General features: G+C 37.9%; 1 protein-coding gene across 1 annotated transcript; it reads left to right on the top strand.

Moving 5' to 3' along the window:
* The first annotated feature begins 1,261 nt into the window (after window positions 1-1,261).
* Window positions 1,262-7,134, top strand: LOC145430137 (uncharacterized). The gene is made up of 3 exons (XM_080304568.1): window positions 1,262-5,866; window positions 6,100-6,195; window positions 6,332-7,134. Exons 1-3 carry the CDS (start codon window positions 5,753-5,755, stop codon window positions 6,569-6,571), a joined length of 450 nt encoding a protein of 149 aa, XP_080160694.1. The 5' UTR covers window positions 1,262-5,752; the 3' UTR covers window positions 6,572-7,134.
* The last annotated feature ends 10,323 nt before the right edge of the window (window positions 7,135-17,457 follow it).

Consider the following 17,457-nt stretch of genomic DNA (forward strand, 5'->3'; position numbering starts at 1 on the left):
CAACGATATTCGTATCGATATTGAACCGTTCGATACAGTGCTTTCGGTTCGGTATGCATATGTATCAAACAATACAACATTTGTAATTTATTTTATCAACTTTCCTTCTGACGATGCTGTCTGTGTTGAGCGCTCAGTGAATCTGCGTTCGACTACTCCGCCTAGAACGCAGATTCACTGAGCGCTCAACACAGACAGCATCGTCAGAAGGAAGAGGGCAGGGCAAGCTAGCGAGACAGAAGTTAAGCTCTCCTTACAACATGGACCTCCCCCACCCTCATTCAGATCTGGCGTTTGGAATTATTTTGGTTTTCATGTGACGTATGACCCTGAAGGTAAGCAGTCATGGACTAAAGTAAAACAGTATGTTGGATGTGCCATGCAATGCTCAATTACATGGGTGGGAGCTAGTGTGTTAGCGCAGTTAGCTCGTTAACGTGTTGGCCGTCTAGCTCCATGCACAGGCAATCGGCGGTAGCTCGTTAACGGAGATTTGCCGTGTTGTGGCGTTAACGTCATTTCAACGAGATTAACCTGAAAGCACTAGTGGGAACACAACGAATATGACTGCACATTTACGCCGACATCATCCTAGTGCAAAGACAAGTGGAAGCAGAAAAAAAACAAGCAAGCATGCTACTAACTTTAGCCGAGTCATTTAGACAGCTGTTTAATATGCTGCTGAGAATATAGCCCAGAAGAAGCGGATAGTATAGCTTTTATTTTGGAAAGAGCCATTTCTCTGTAATAAACTCTCTTTTCCAAAGATGAGTGATTCCTCAATCAGATACAGGGCTCGCAATATCGCTAGCCCGACGTCCGGGGCTAGCGATTTTTTTCAGTCAGGGTACCAAAATCTTTCTCTTCCCTGCCCGTCGGGCTATTGTAGGAAAAATATATGTCAATGCTTTTGCATTCTTTCAGAAATGTAGCTGGGTAATTATGTCATTGGCATCGGTGAGCCACTGTCAATATGTGACATATTGAAATCGCGTTTGAATTTGCGCTTGTTTTTTTGCTTTCACTTTGCAATCACTCGAACTGTGTATAGAGAGCGACAGCACTGATCTGTGAGTGATGATAATTTGCGCACCAATTCCTCTGACATCGTCTTATTAATTGTTAGCTTACTATGCAAACATGACAAGTGAAATCTCCCGCAGCTTAAACATGTGAGAGGTTGATCGCGCAGAGAATCGCTGAGCTTATGTGAGTACAAGCAGCAGGATTTATATTTGACTACGATGACCTGGATGACTGAGAACCTTCACAGACAGATATATATTTTAGTTCTGCTGAGCCAAATAAGACAGGTCAGGGTGAAGAAGTGACAGCCAAAGAAAAGCTTACCACAAAACGGAGAAGTTATGACAAATCAGACTATAAGGCAAAAAGAAAGTGCAGCTTTATGGTTTCATGGACAAAAGAATTTCTGTGGCTGCAATATGACGAGCTATATAACCAGGGCTGCACACAAGTGGTCCGCAGGTGCGCATTCGCTGTCAAAATAAAAAACACGCACAAGGGTTAGGGTTAAATTTAAAAACTGTACTTTTGAGTTAAAATATATATTTATAATTTTAATAAATGCCAAATTAAAAAGGCATGAACATTTTTTTTGTATCGAAAAAATATCGAACCGTGACACCAAAGTATCGAACCGAACCGTGAATTTTGTGTATCGTTGCACCCCTACCTTTTAGATATAGCATATTATATTTTGGTATATCTTTTCAATTCAAATGAGTAATTCCTGTCTACATATATAATTCGAGTAACTCCAGAATACATTCCCTGCGTTATAATCCAATTAATTTTAGTTAATTAAATGTAGCTCAAAATGCTTAAGTATGTTATTCATAGCATCCTGCTGGGCCATTTTGCGCATGCGTTAGGACAGGCCACCATTTTGCGGGCGGACTGAAAAAGCGGACGCTGTGTGCTGCAAGCGGGCTCAAGTTAATCACACAACTTCGTGTAAAGGTGGTCTAGCTTCGGTAAGTAAACCTTTTACGGTCGTTTTTGTTTTATTTTTTTACCTCAGTCAAAGCATGTTGACTCTTTAAGATGTGTGCACATGGAGAAAGAAGTCTAAGTAGTTGTACACCTCTGAACTTTGTCGTGATTTGACTTAAGCTAGCTATGTGCTCTATTAGCTACTGCTCTATTAAAAGAGTAATTGTATTGATGCGTTAAAATGTCATGTTTTTAGCTTAGTTCTGGTGGCACACTTTGTACTAACAAATTATGGAACGAGGCAATTTCTCTGTAGTTAGCTGTAAAGTTCACTGTACAGTCGCCTGCAGTTTTAAATTGAGAAATCGTCCCTCCCGCCACAACATTGGCATTAAGGAATAGTCGGGCGGGGGAGGGGGCTTCTGAACGCACCTGCACAGTCAGGGGTGCAGTAGGAAATAAATAAGTAGGATTGGCGTTGCACAACGTCTTTTGTGCAGAAACAAATAATGGTTGTAAACTGTGGAGGAGAATAACTCAGTGGTTGGCAAAAATGTGAGACTGAGAGATGTTTGTCAGGACTGAAATTAACTCAGAAAAGAATTTGCTTCACGTGATAGAGCTGTTGAGTGCGAGACCTGTCAGCGGCCTGGTTTAGCATTTGAAGCCTCGCTACGTGCTTCCAAACCGCTGCATTTAATCTCAGAGAAAACTAACACAGAGAAGTAAAGCAAGTGTGTAAGTTCATCTCTTTATGTTTGCATAGTATTTCCATGTTGAGCTTAACAACCGATGTATGGAGCCACAGCTGGACTGGCTGTCGGAGTTTTGTATTGAGGGGGAAAGGAAGCAATTTGTTTCGTACTTCAGCTACAATGAAAAAAGACACAAAGCTGGAGTTATTCGGTGTCTTCATGCTGAGCTAAAACTTCTTCTCTCATTCTCCCCCCTCCCTCTCCTGTTGCTACTTCAATCATGAAACTGATCAATTATCAGGTGATCAGCTTTTCTGTCGCTAGTCTCTCTCATTTGTTAGTCACCCAGTTTGCGCTAGAAAGAGGAAAACGGCAGATAAACAACAGCAGCACGTTTAAGCTTGATAAGCTGTTGCTAGAATTTTTTTTAATATTACTTCTAGTATCCGCTTATGTTTTCTGAAGGCAAAGCTGTAATAGCTGCTGGTCATGATATCGGTTTGGTTATGTGGAAACGTGAAGGTGAAACCAGGAGAAGTTTTTACTGAATCATTAGAGCTGAACAGGTGATGGAGAAACAGGTTTACATTTTAGGTGACATGAATGAGTTGAAGGGAAGTTATGAACTGTTTCTGAGAGACAAATAACACCAGGATCCTTTTCTATGTAGCTGACATCTGGTAACTGTGCAGGGGCGGATCTAGCAAAGTTTTGCCAGGGGGCAGGTAGGGCATTAACAGGGAAAGGGAGACACAAAGACATAATTTTCTTTCTTATTCTCATTTAAAATGTCTAGCTTTTAATAAATAATTATTCTAAATCTTAACACCAAAGTGGTGATCTGGTTAAATAGAGATCCATTATTGTATGTAGTAAATATTAAGTCTAATATATACCCTAGTAATAGTAGTACATATAGCACTTTTTCCTTTGGGAAGGTACCATCTGGGCTGTCTGCAACTGTATTGAAGAAAAATGTTGAATCTAATTATTATAGAAAAATAATTGATTTCTGTGCATTAAAGTAGATTACGTCAATTAAGCATTATCAGGCAGAGGGTGCGGGGTGGTTTCCTAATATTTTTGCTGGGAGTTGGCAGTCCTATTAGTTAGGTTGTTTAATATTTCTATGTACTGTTTAGAATACCTGAATAAGGAGGATGGTGTAAGTTTTTTAGGTTGATCAGTAATGCTGAAGTATAAAATATTTTGGGTGCAGTGTATTTTTTGCATACAGGTATAACAGAATAGCTTTAATGTTTGTTTTTAAAACTGAGTATGAACTTATACAAAATGCAGCAAAATATTTATAAAAACAGTTTTATTTATTATAAAATACACTATATCGGATTCATATCGGCATCGGCAGATAATCAAATTTATGATATCGGTATCGGACATAAAAAAGTGGTATCGTGCCATCTGTAGTTTGCACAGAGGCACAAGTAAGATTTGTTTTGTTACAAGGGAGTATCATGAAGTAATGCACTAATGGCTTGGAAACGGTAATTGTTTGTCTTTCTAAAGTTTATTTTTTTTATTTGTCTTCCTTTTCTGGCAGATTTTCTTCCCCTTATGTGTTACTGTTTATTCAAGAAGATGGTGTTATTTTGGTAAGTACATGCAAATTCCTTACATATTTATCACGACAGTATTTGTCACGGTCCGCTGTGGCAGACCGTGTGGAGGACTCGGGTGCAGACACAGGCATGGACACGAAACTGAGTTCGAACGAAAAGCGAGCATTTATTGTGGCTGATGACAAGGAGTGCAAACAAGGCAGAAGCGCAGTGACAAAACTAAACTATAACTAAACTGGGAAAGTGATACCAGGATAAACTATGAAGACACAGGAAACCATAACTATGAATACAAAAGACTGGCTGTGACAACATGGAGGGTGGGAACACAGACGACACGACACAGACTGTATGAAACACAGACTAAATACACATGAGGGATGATCAGGGGAAGTGGCCACACATGGGAGCACAGCTGACACACATGAACCTAACGACAGGACAGGAGAAGTGAAACTAAATACACAGACATTGAATACAGACTTTCAAAGTAAAACAGGAAACATGGAGATTAGACATGACATGAACTAAACATAACCACGCAGACATGACGCATGAACCAGGGAGACTTAGTACAAGGGGAGATGACATAAACAGTTAAGGAACAAGACTAAACTGCAATCTAGAAATTAACTAGGTGAACTAAGCTAGGCACAAATGAATACAAAAGATGCATAAAACTCAAACACTGGGTCGCTCGACCCAGGACCATGACAGTATTGCAGGGACAAGTTTATCTATCTCATCTTAAGGGTTCTTGTGATTATTAATATTGATATTAATTAATATCAATTAATATATATGATTAAATTTCTTTTATTCAGGACAAAAGGGAAAAAAAACTTGCGAAAGTGAAATGAAAAACAGGAATTTAGTTCTTGTGAGTTAAGAGGATGCAGAGCATAGGGTTAGATGGAGGTGGATCATTCACTGTGGTGATCCCTGTAGGAAACAGCCAAGAGAAAGAGGATCAGATTGCAAAAAAAATGTGGTTTGTGTGCATACATGAGTCTTTACGGACTTTACAGGACTTCTGAAGTACAAGTACTCTGAAGTTTGCAGAGCAATTTCAGAGATGTTTGGGGCTTACATGGCAAGCATGTTTTTAGTTGCACCTCTAAATTTTCTCTGCTCTCTGTTGCTGACGGCAGAGTTCTGCCCCGCTGACCTCACAGGTGAGACACTCCCACCAGTGGACAAAGAGCACAGGAAAATGTGTTGCCAACCACCTGAAACAGACAAATATCTGCTTTTTAAAACCCTTTAAACCCGTTAAATGGACTGATGCCATTCATTTCTTCTTTGATTAACAGTAGTAACATCCTTCATGCACTGTATACTAACCCATATGCTAATCATGCTTTATGTAGTGATGGCAATTGGATTGTAGCATTTAATGAAGAAATAACAAAATAATCATACCAATGATTAAGCACCAGTCTTCTTTTTTTCTGTGTGTGTGGTGTGTGTGTGATACAGGTAAATGCTGAATTCCAGTGTATTACAACACTTCAACTGGAGATGACCTTCGCGGCACAGTTAGACAGAATTACACCTCGGCTGATGGCAGTTTTCCAGAAGAAGGGCGGTGTTTCTGGGCAGAAACTTGCCCACCACTTGCAGATCATGCAAGAGGTAAATCTGAATATTGCAAATTCTATTAGGATTTCTTTTGTCTTAAGTGGCAGGTCACTGGTGAGTCAAATAAGCCATTTTAGGTGACCAGCCAAGCAATCTAAATTTTGAAATTTCATATATAAATTTTATTTACTATGTTTGAACTGACATATGATAAAACTTACTTATTGCGAATGTCAGACATTGTTCTTTTTTCCAAATTGGTTTAATCAGCAACTCTCTTTAAACAGGCTGAAAGTGATGTTAAAGTGAAAAGGGAAGCAGTTCTCAGGGCACTTTGCCTCTACCTTGGTGAAGAGGACGGAAGCCTTATTCGGGAGTACTTGGTAAGTCATTTAAGTCATTGTAAGCAAGTCACACACACACACACACACACTTTTTAGATAGACACACAAACGACTAGATTGGAATTTAATTGTAGAGTTAATTATTTTTTCTTTTACCTTTTTATTAAATGTTTAGGACATTGAAGGAGATGATATCCAGAGAGACCTGAAGAAGCACACCATGGGCATTTATGTCATCAACAAGGAGGATGGACAAAATGGACATTATGATGACATTGGAATATTTGTTAAAGGGGAGATAGTCATGGACAACATTGGATCTCTGGCCCAAGCTTGTGCATTGATGCTTGGAGTAATCTATGCACTAAACCTAGCCTTCCCCAAGGAATTGAAGGACTATTATGAATCCATTTAGAAAGTGTTGATGGGATTGGATGGTGAAAAGCTCTCCCCCAAAGTCCTTGGGCTGAAGAACAAAATTGCTACTGGATAGGAAGATTTCTAAAACCACACATCAAGAGAATGCTGTTATATAAATTACCAATGACTGGTGCTCTTGTGAATAGGAGGGAAGGACTAGAATGGAAAGACAGTGGTTAATAAGCAGTAAGGAAAACACAAGTTTAGTTTTAAGTCTAATTACCTTATTAAAATGCAATTTCTAAATGTGGATCGCAGAACACAAAGTCTGAAACTGGTTAGTTTGTGGATGCATCAGTTTCTAATTGTGATACTTTATACTGCTGGCAGTGTTTTATTCTTTTATGTAAGCAGTTTTTTCTTTTTTAGAGGAAGAGAAACATTGGTTAACATTTCTCTTGTCTGTTGTTTCTGTTTTGTTTGAATAGAGCTTTTTAAAGCTACTAGTTCATAGGCAAAAGTTTTGTAATTTGTATTATACAAATTGCAGCAATTTCCCCTAGAGATGTGGATTCTTATTCTGTTTGCAACAAATTTTGCATTAATAAATGATGTGAAAGAATTTTGTAGTTTTCATTATTGACGTTTTTAAAAACTACAAATCAGGGTAAGCAATTTTTTTTTTATTTTTTTTTTAAGTAAACTTAACTTAATTGAAATAGAGAGAAATTAACAATTTGATTTGAATATAAGTTTGGGACATAAGTGTAAAGGAAACAAATTATTCTGGTACACTTAACACGACCTTAGTTGGAATTACTAATAATATTTGACTAAGTTGTATCCACAACAGTTAAGTTAAAGTAGCTTAAAAAATATATGTTGGTTTTACTCGCTTAAATTAAATTCAGTGTACTTAAAAAATATTTCTGGATTCAAACAAATTTATTTCGTGCAACCACTTGTCATAAAAAAATTGAGTAAATTGAACAAAACATTTTTTTTCAGTGCAGGGCTAACTCAGAGAGACATAACCATTCAACTGATATTCACATCTATGGACAATTTACTTAACCCTAAAAACTGTTTGTCTTTGGACTGTGGGAGGAAGCCAAACTACCTGGAGACAGCCCACATTAGAAAGGCCCCAGCCTCGATTTGAACCCAAGACCGTCTTGCTGTGAGGCAATAATGCTAATCACCAGATACACCAGATGCATGGGGCAGATATTTATGAGATGTAATGTGAGCCAAACAGCCAAACATCTCAAAATATTCAACTTTTGTCTTGTCAGTCCACAGAATATTTCCCCAAAAGTCCTAGGGATCATCGTTTTCTGCCAATTTTAAGACAAGTCTGTGTTTTTTATGGCCAGCAGTGGTTTTCACCTTGGAACTCTCCCATGGATGCCATTTTTGCCCAGTCTCTTTACTGTCGTTGAATCATGAACACTGACGTAAACTGAGGCATTAAGGTCTCAGACATTGTTCTGGGTTCTTTTATGACCTCCTGGATGAGTCAACAATGTGCTCTTAGAGCGATTTTGGTAGACTGGCCACTCCTTTCCATTTGTGGATAATGGTTTCTACAAATTGTCATTTATCACAGTTAATTAATGATTTAACAAATTAATGAGTGATGTCTTTATTTAAAAACTCCAATTTGTATTTATTTCTAATATTTGTTTGATGATCTGAAGCATTTAAATGTGACAGGTATAGGTAACTTTGTGAAAGTACTTTATCACAGTACTGTAAAGCACAAATACCATTCTAGTTTCAAACTGCTCAAAGTGGTTATCATAAAGTCTCTTTGCACCATTGTGGATAGACTGACTGATCAATGTAATGTGCACACAACTGCAGTCAGTGGGTGTTGGCTTCATACTCTGAAAACTTGTAATTTGTTGCTGAGAAGAGCTGTGACTCAAAGACTGTGAGCACTCAGCCAGACTGGTCATATTAGAGCATATGTTTCCATCCCTTTTGCATTGTCCAGAGATGTTAGTCCAACTGCATACGTTTGTTTTCTGGAAAGTGGTTCAAGGTCTGAGACAATTACATTTTCTTCCCTATGGAAAAGTTATTCTTTTTTTTGTTGTTGTTGTTTTGAGCCTTGCCAATTTTAGGACACTGGCAAGCAACCAGGAAATATAAAAATATCAAAGAAACTTCACTTTTGGACATCTAACACAGTGAAAGTCCCGTTCTGCTAAAATGTATCTAAACACCAGCAACATATAAAACATATTTCAGCTCCATATTAAGGATTAAATGATTCACGCAGGTGTTCGATTAAGCTTCAGTGCCACATTCAGGTACGCACAACTGCACATTTCTTTCAGCGTTAACTTGAAGCTGTCCATGCATTAAATCACTTCTTACTTCATTCTTGACCTGCAGCTTTAATGTGCATTAATAAAGCGCAGCTGGGTGTGTCTGAAGTTGCTTTTCTGGTGTTGTGACTTCTTCGTCTGGGGTTGTCAAATCATTATTAAACAAAGAAAGCCGCTTTACAGGCTTTATTAGGCCATAGCTCGTTGAAGTCATGTTTTACACTGTGTAAGTCAAACATATGAATTTATAACAAGACAAAACTAGAAAAAAATTTTATCAGTGTTACCGTGTAAATCTTACAGGATCTTGTGACAAAATTAACTCCTAAAGGTTTTTAAAATTTAATAAAGTAAGATAAAATGAGGCACTGCAGACTAATGAACTGCAGTATAAAAAATACAAGCTTTCAGTACGGCTGTGTTTATTAAGATAAAGATTTTCTTAATGACCATTATTTTATAACTCCAGATTTCAACCCAGTCACGAGGAGGCCACAAGCCAGTGTGCTCAAATAAATGAAGAGTGATGAGTAAGGAAGGGCAGCTGGCATAAAATCTTGGCCAAGTATGGGCCGGGGTTAACAACGACTACCTTTGATGGTGCTGGCCAGGAGGATGCTGGTGGAGAGTACTGAGCTCCTGTTTAATTAAGACAAAGGAAGAGGAACGGGAGCGCATGTTAGGAGGCAGTGGTAGTGAAGGAAAGATAGGAGTGTGGAGATGAGAGTAAGGACTTTAAATGTAAGGTCTATGCCTGGTAAAGAGCTGCCAGGAAGAAAGGAAAGTGGAATACCGCAAAGAATAGTCATGTACGTGTTGAAGGAGGACATCCAAAGGGCTGGTATGATCATGCTCTAAGTGTTTACCTAGGTCAAGATCCCAGAGGACCTATATACCAAATTCTAGGCAACTTATTTTTAAAACCACAGATGGCGCCCTCTTATGGCTATTAGAATGAATGCAGACTTAAGAAGTGTCTGCGTTCATTTCACTTTTAATAACTGGAAGCTATGTCTATCTTTTACATACAGCCTATGGTGTCATTAAGTACCAGATAGTCAAAGCACAATGATCTGTTCTGGTAGCACGTGATGACGCAGTGCGTTACTTTTTTGTTAACTTGTATGGATGTGTGGTTTTATTTTTATTTGATTTTATGGACCACCCATTATGAGTCTCATCTCTTGTAAATCTGCTTAAAAGTTCCAAACAGTCATATCAAAAAAGGGTAAGTGTATAAAAGATAAGTGGAGAGCTGAAAATATTTTTTTATTCCATTTGTAGATTATTTGTACATCATAATTGTTCCAATAACAAGGGAAAAAAGATGGGCTGAAAAAAACCTATGTGATATATATATATATATATATATATATATATATATATATATATATATATATATATATATATATATATATATATATATATATAATTATTTCAATTTAATAGGGCAACTTATATCCAACATTGTTTTTAAACAAAGCCGAGCTCTTCTCTCACAGATTTCCCAGTGCTCCCAGGGCTGTGAGTGAATCAGAGCAGCAATCAGGCAATGTGTTTTGACTGATATTAGGTTAATCAAAGCACACAGATGTGCGTTATGCAAAGCGTTTCTGCTAATTTACTTAATTGTTTGCTGAGGAATAAAGCCAGGAGAGGAAACACTTTATGTGATTAATTTGTAATTTCCAGTATGTGTCAGGACTACATGGGTGTTAATTCACAGTTTTGAGAAAGCACCATCTTTCATCACCTCCACGGAAGCCTGTGTGCCATATAAACTGAGTCTTAACATGTCAGCTAAAAGGAAATTTGTAACATCAAGTCACACCCAAAAGAAGTATAATATGTTCTCAATGTGTAAGCTATGCCTTTATATTAACTCCCAGCACACGCTAAAACTTGAACATGGTATTTACTTGTGCTGACTACTCATTCATTTTGTCTTGCCTGCCACTTTGGACAAGACTGAATTCAACCAGCACCATCAGCAAAATTTTACACGATTTGTAGTTTGGTTAAAGCACAGATATAGGCAGCAACTATTAAAGTGTTCATCAGCCTAAACTGTGCATTTCCTTAAGCATGGTAGCTAGTTTTAATCAAACTAAACTAAAATAGTGACCATTGTTGACTATGCCTGCTAAATACTAAATATTTTAGCATTGTTAGCATTCCATATGTTTGCAAATGGGATGAGTGAAGATACATGGCTTTAAATTTGACTGAAAATTCATAGTGCAGAATCCTGTGGGATTCTGTGCTGTGCATATTTTGTGCAACATTTTTGGGCTAAGACTCCTTGTTGACACAGTATTAGCAAAGATATTGCTGTAATGATTCTCTCACACTTGTACTGACTATGCTAATGTAGTGATAGGCTGCTCTCACACTCTAAAAGTTAGCCACTATCTTGACTACATACTTGAGGAGGTGTGAACACCAACCAATTTACAGCCAGTCAGAAGAAAATAGCAGGTTTAGCAACCCGTACCAGCTAGTTAGCTAAAAGAGGGAGACTTTTCAGTGATGTGTGGTGGTGCTGTTTGATGTTTATGCATGTTTGTTTTTTCATGCAGAAATAGGTTTGAAAAGTAAATGTTCACAAATGTGACAACTAGCACAACAATCAGGATCAACTTCTAGAACTACTGCTTAGTTCCCAGCAGCCAGGAGTACAGCTTTTGTCCTACTGTAACAGAGACCAATTTAGGTTAAAAAGGTTAAATCAGAGGAAGTTTAACTTACAAAAACATGCAGATATAAACCTCTGAAGTGCTGAGGAGGTTCACTGGGTGTTACGGTCAATGTAAAACTCCTTTACAGTTGGTTATACTACTTCTGGCAAGAGCTTTAGGCTTTTAAGATGCGGTTGAGATGTTGCGAAAACAATGAGGTCAAGTAGAGGACCCTGAGATTATATTTAAATCATTTCTCTGTCTCTCTCACACTCTCTCTGCCATTACATCTCAGAAGCTGAATAATTTCCACGTTTATAACAGCCCCATAAATCTATCACAGAGTGAAGTGAAAGTAAGCTACTGAAGAAACTGTGCAACAATAGGCATATTTATAGTGCCTTTTTCTCTCTGCTCTGTTCGGAAGGGACTCACTGCATCACACTTCTGATTAAAAGCATTAAGTCAATTCAGTTCAGTTTAATTCAATTCAATATAGTACCAATTTAGTACAGCTGCCTCAAAGTGCTTCAACACAACAGCTCTGCAGGATAATTTTTTATTCTTTAGAGCTTCTGAATAGCTACAAAATTTTTAACAGTGAAAACAACTTGTATTTTAAAGATGAAGCTGACACTGATGTATGTGTCGCTTACCGTCTGTTGAACCTAGAGGCATCTCAGTCAAAAGTTTTTTGTTGTAAACATTTAATAAAAACAATGTTTGCATATTTTCAGCTTGTGGGATGGCAATGTGAATATATCTGTTTATATCTGGCCGACACAAAGCAACTATACAAGTTAAACATACTAGATAAGAGTCCGTTTTCACTGTGGAGGGTTAAGCCTAGGAAAAAGCCACTAATAACTTAACCTAACTTACTATTGCTGTTAGGGAACTTGACCATTTGCTTTTAGGTGCCTAAACCCAACCCACAAATGAAAGCAAAAGTGAAAAAACAAGTAAAAAAAACAGATTACGTTAAAATTAATAAAAACGAGTGGACTCTGAAGTAAGACCCAAGAGGGGGCTTTAGTTGCCCAAACAATTCTTTATATGTTCTGATGGTTTGCTATATTCTAAACTTCAAAAAGTGAAAATAACTTCTAACATTCTGTTCATGATGGTGACTCGTTCCTATTATCTTTAAGAGAGTCCATGAATCATCATTGGTTACGTCCAGCAGGAACATCTTTGCCAGGTTCCTCACCTCCGAAAACTCTATTTTCATGGCTCTAAATTTAACTACAGCTACGGCAGGAAACGCACATTAGTGTTTTATAACAGAGTTTGAAATGTCTGAACTCTGACCAACTAAAACTTCTAAATGCTGCAGATGGAAGTGCCTCTTCCACATAATGAAGCACCATATTTGGAGAAACACATCCATGTGCCTAACACCAGGTGCTAAAACATTTTTACTGAATTATTATTTATTTGATGCACAAGAGGGAAAATTAGGCACACCATGCTAGGGGGGTCGGGGGGGGGGGGGGGCACATCCTTTTCAAGGATCACTGCCAAGGCACTCAGACCAAACAAAGCCACAGTAATTATTGCATATTTGAGTGTATCAAACATTGTTCCCTTAAACAGCATGGTAGATTTCTTTAAATCACATTTTCGTGATTTCGTCTTCATCATCCTTCTTCTTCCAGCAGAAAACACTAAGTATCACGTCTGTATGGATTATTGTAGGGTCTACCCTGCAACATAAAGCGCCTTGAGGCAACTGTTGTTGTCATGTGGCACTGTATAAATAAAACTGAATTGAATTGAAGTGTTGAAATAAACTGTTGAAGTAAAACTAAAACTAGACCAGAAAAACGGATGGCATGGGGATGAAGTGGTTAGCATACTGCAAGAAGGATCTGGTTTCGAACCCCAAAGGAAGCCCTTGTGTGCCATTTGCATTTTCTGTGTGTGTGTGTGTGTGTGTGTGTGTTTGTTTCTTCTGGGCAATCCGGTTTCATCTCACAGTTCAAAATCATGTATGTTAGGCTAAAAGTGTCTTCTAAATTGGCTAAAGACTAAAGAACTGTATGAATGTAAATGTGACTTCTAATCTAAAGCACCTTGAATGATCAGTAAGACTAAACAACTATTTTATATGCATTTTAAGTCCAATCCAGTGCAAGGAGTCAAACTAAAATTAAACTTATTTGAAAACAAAAAAATTAAAAATCTATTTTTATTTTTAATTTTTTTTTTTTTTTTTGGGGGGGGGGGTATTTATGTTTTTTTTTTTTATTTAATCTGTCACCCTATCTGCAGTTTCAGCACATTTGACTTTGAGATAAGAAACAGTCACAATACTAAGACTGACGAGTTTTATATATTATCACAATCGTAACTCTGCTGTTTCTGTGGCATTTGCACTCAGGCTGTTTGACTAACACATTCTGTGCATGCCATTTAAAAGTCAATTATGGGTTTCTCCAGTGTTGACAAAGGGGAACAGTGAACTCCAAAGAAAGACATCTAATCTCTCACCTCTCACTTGAGGTTCCTGGTAACAGTATTTCCTGCATACTTCAGATTCCACAGACATCAAAAGCTGTAGTGGTATTTGCTTCTTGCTGTTTCCCTGGTATTATTTTAACTAGGGGAAATTTGGTGACAGCAATCTCCCCCTCTGCAGACATGTGCTTTGCTCCAGTTAGGACTCCACTGTAATGGAAGACTTTGGTTGACTACAAGAAGAGAGTATTTCTTGTTGTGACAGCCTTTCTTTGTATATACTTCAGACCTATTCAGCACATCTATGAGCTTTTTTTCCTCCTCTGTAGTGTGAGACCATTTATTGGGCTTTGAAGAGTGTATTCAGCCCTTCTTGTGGCGACTACGCTCATTTCTTATAGACTGAAAAGGAGCACTGAATGCGGTGGGAGAGTGTTCAAGTGTTTATACCCACACATCCTCCCCTGGGCGTTCTTACAGTCGAAGCAGCAGCTAAATCTATTTCAAAAGCTTATGTAAGGCAAATCGTGGCCACAGAGCCAAGTCCCATCAAACCTGTGGGGGTGCCCAGTGGATGAATAACATTTGAGAGAGGAGATGGTGAATATGTTTGACCTTTTGCGAGGCACACACAGAGGGCCTGCCTTCTGAGCTCTCTGGGGCATTAACCTTATCTTAGAGTCGTATAATAGCCTATTGACTGCTGCACATTATCTATCCTGTGGCTCAAAGTTCAATTTGTTGCTAATGTAGTTTTTTTTTTCTCTGGGAGAACTTTTTGGTACAGCCTGACACTACATGGATTAAAGGTACACGTCCAAAAGCACTCGTAATTTGTTTCAATTTTAAGAAATACCTCTGTATAAAAGTTGGGTAACTGTTGTAATTATTTAAACAATGCAATAGACTTTCAAAGAGCTTTCTCTGAATTTAAATGATGAATTAATAAAAAAGTACATTCTAAGATTTTAGTGCTGTCCTCCAACAACCAACTGAATCCTGATTTAAAAAGAAAATAGGACAAAAAACAGAGAAGTGTATGGCAAAAGTAAACACAGAACTTTAACACTGACACTGGAAGCCCATGCACATGTAATGTTACACTGATGACTGACTTGAGGCTCGCAGTAGTGAGTTATTTTAGCTGTGTGTGCTTCAGTCTAATCTGAGTCATGTTCTCTTGACATTTAATTGGATGTTAGTTTTGTCACGTTATATTATCTGTAACATTAGAAAATACCTGTTATGCATAACCTTTGGATTCATCATTAATTGTGTTTTTATAGAATGTAAATCCCAGAGCTGGGTTGTGCCAGCTGAGTTTCCCTTGAGGATAAAGAACTGTTTCACTTTATAAGCGCTCTATAATTGCCTCATCTTGCCCAAAACCCCTAATCTGTCAGACACGCCACATACTGTAAATACAATGTCTCCCATTATTGGATCAAATATCCAGGTTTGCAGTTCAAATTTAGGAAAATAAAGAGTTCGTCCTACATCCCATTTATTAGAGCATATTTTTCTCATGTTTTGCTTTCCATACAGAAAGTTTTTCAATCCCAAATGAAAAAGTAAGAAAAATACATGAAATATTGAAACTTGAATTCCTTAAATCCAGAACATGCTGTAATATATTTTTAATTCCTTATGCACAAAGCAAAAAATCAAGAAAAATTGAATTTAATAAAGAAAACCTTAAATGTAAAAAAGCATAAACCTAGAGGATGAGACGATGACCAATTTTACATTGACATAATCCATGAGGCGTTTTTATCCCATTAAAGACGTCATACTACTGCATTGCTAATGATCAATAACGCTTTGACATTATTGCCAGAGCTGACTAGTCATCTCATGCATCTGAAGTTGAATCTTAATTGACTGCTTTGTGTTTGCAGAGGAGTCCTCCAGAGACCGAATCTCCAGCTGAGACCCACCAAACCCAGCACTAGTTTCTGTGTGTAAACAGAGGCCTATTAAAATGATGACCTATTATATTTAGTATTTCCAAATTAGATGCATCACCTTTGGCAATTTAACAACTGGTAGCAATTTAAGCATGAGTAAAATATTGGAAGGACAGGTAATACATATAAATATGTATTATATGTATACATACAGGACCAATAAACACGCTCTCTTCTAGAAAAATGGTATTCAGCATTCCCCTGGTTATAAAGCTTCGATGTTTTGAACACTGTGCATTTTTTGTTTGGACTAATTTTGTGCTGGATTACAAATCAATCAGGGAACATAACCATTCCATTCCCTACAATTCAATATCATATGATGAAATAATAAACAACACTCAAAAAATATTCACATTATTTTTTAATTACCTTATTGAATCCTAGTTAAGCAAAAATCTTACCCTCTAAAGGCAAGTGAAAAAACAACTCTGTATGGATTCTTTAAATACTGAATATTGAATGCAGGAGTACTCATAGCATAAATGTTAGCCCAGCTTCAGTCAGTGTTCCTCAAAGGAACACTTTACAGTAAGCAAATCCCTTAAGGAATTAAGAGATTTTGAACCACTTGAATGAACATGAGCCTCATATTAACTTTTTTAACTGCAAAACCGATTTTGGTTCATTTATTGCATAGTTGTTGATTTTCTCTAAAGAAACGCCAAAAAAGCACAAAACTGGAGGAGAAATATACAGTGGGGCAAAAAAGTATTTAGTCAGCCACCGATTGTGCAAGTTCCCCCACCTAAAATGATGACAGAGGTCAGTAATTTGCACCAGAGGTACACTTCAACTGTGAGAGACAGAATGTGAAAAAAAAATATCCATGAATTCACATGGTAGGATTTGTAAAGAATTTATTCGTAAATCAGGGTGGAAAATAAGTATTTGGTCACCTCGAACAAGGAAAATCTCTGGCTCTCACAGACCTGTAACGTCTTCTGTAAGAAGCTTTTCTGTCCCCCACTCGTTACCTGTATGAATGGCACCTGTTTGAACTCATCATCTGTATAAAAGACACCTGTCCACAGCCTCAAACAGTCAGACTCCAAACTCCGCCATGGCCAAGACCAAAGAGCTTTCAAAGGACACCAGGAAAAGTATTGTAGACCTGCACCAGACTGGGAAGAGTGAATCTACAATAGGCAAGCAGCTTGGTGTGAAAAAATCAACTGTGGGAGCAATCATCAGAAAATGGAAGACATACAAGACCACTGATAATCTCCCTCGATCTGGGGCTCCACGCAAGATCTCATCCCGTGGGGTCAAAATGATCATGAGAACGGTGAGCAAAGATCCCAGAACCACACGGGGGGACCTGGTGAATGACCTGCAGAGAGCTGGGACCAAAGTAACAAAGGTAACACACTACAACGGCAGGGAATCAAATCCCGCAGTGCCAGACGTGTTCCGCTGCTGAAGCCAGTGCATGTCCAGGCCCGTCTGAAGTTTGCCAGAGAGCACATGGATGATACAGCAGAGGATTGGGAGAATGTC

This window comes from Astatotilapia calliptera, chromosome 7 (assembly GCF_964374335.1).
Source record: "Astatotilapia calliptera chromosome 7, fAstCal68.1, whole genome shotgun sequence".
Lineage (NCBI taxonomy): Eukaryota > Metazoa > Chordata > Actinopteri > Cichliformes > Cichlidae > Astatotilapia > Astatotilapia calliptera.

Bases quoted from the DNA above. Each gene is read 5' to 3' on its own strand.
- LOC145430137 (XM_080304568.1), top strand. From the start codon at position 5,753: ATGACCTTCGCGGCACAGTTAGACAGAATTACACCTCGGCTGATGGCA. The intron at 5,867-6,099 runs GTAAATCTGAAT...CTCTTTAAACAG, and splicing joins ACTTGCAGATCATGCAAGAG to GCTGAAAGTGATGTTAAAGT. The intron at 6,196-6,331 runs GTAAGTCATTTA...TTAAATGTTTAG, and splicing joins GCCTTATTCGGGAGTACTTG to GACATTGAAGGAGATGATAT.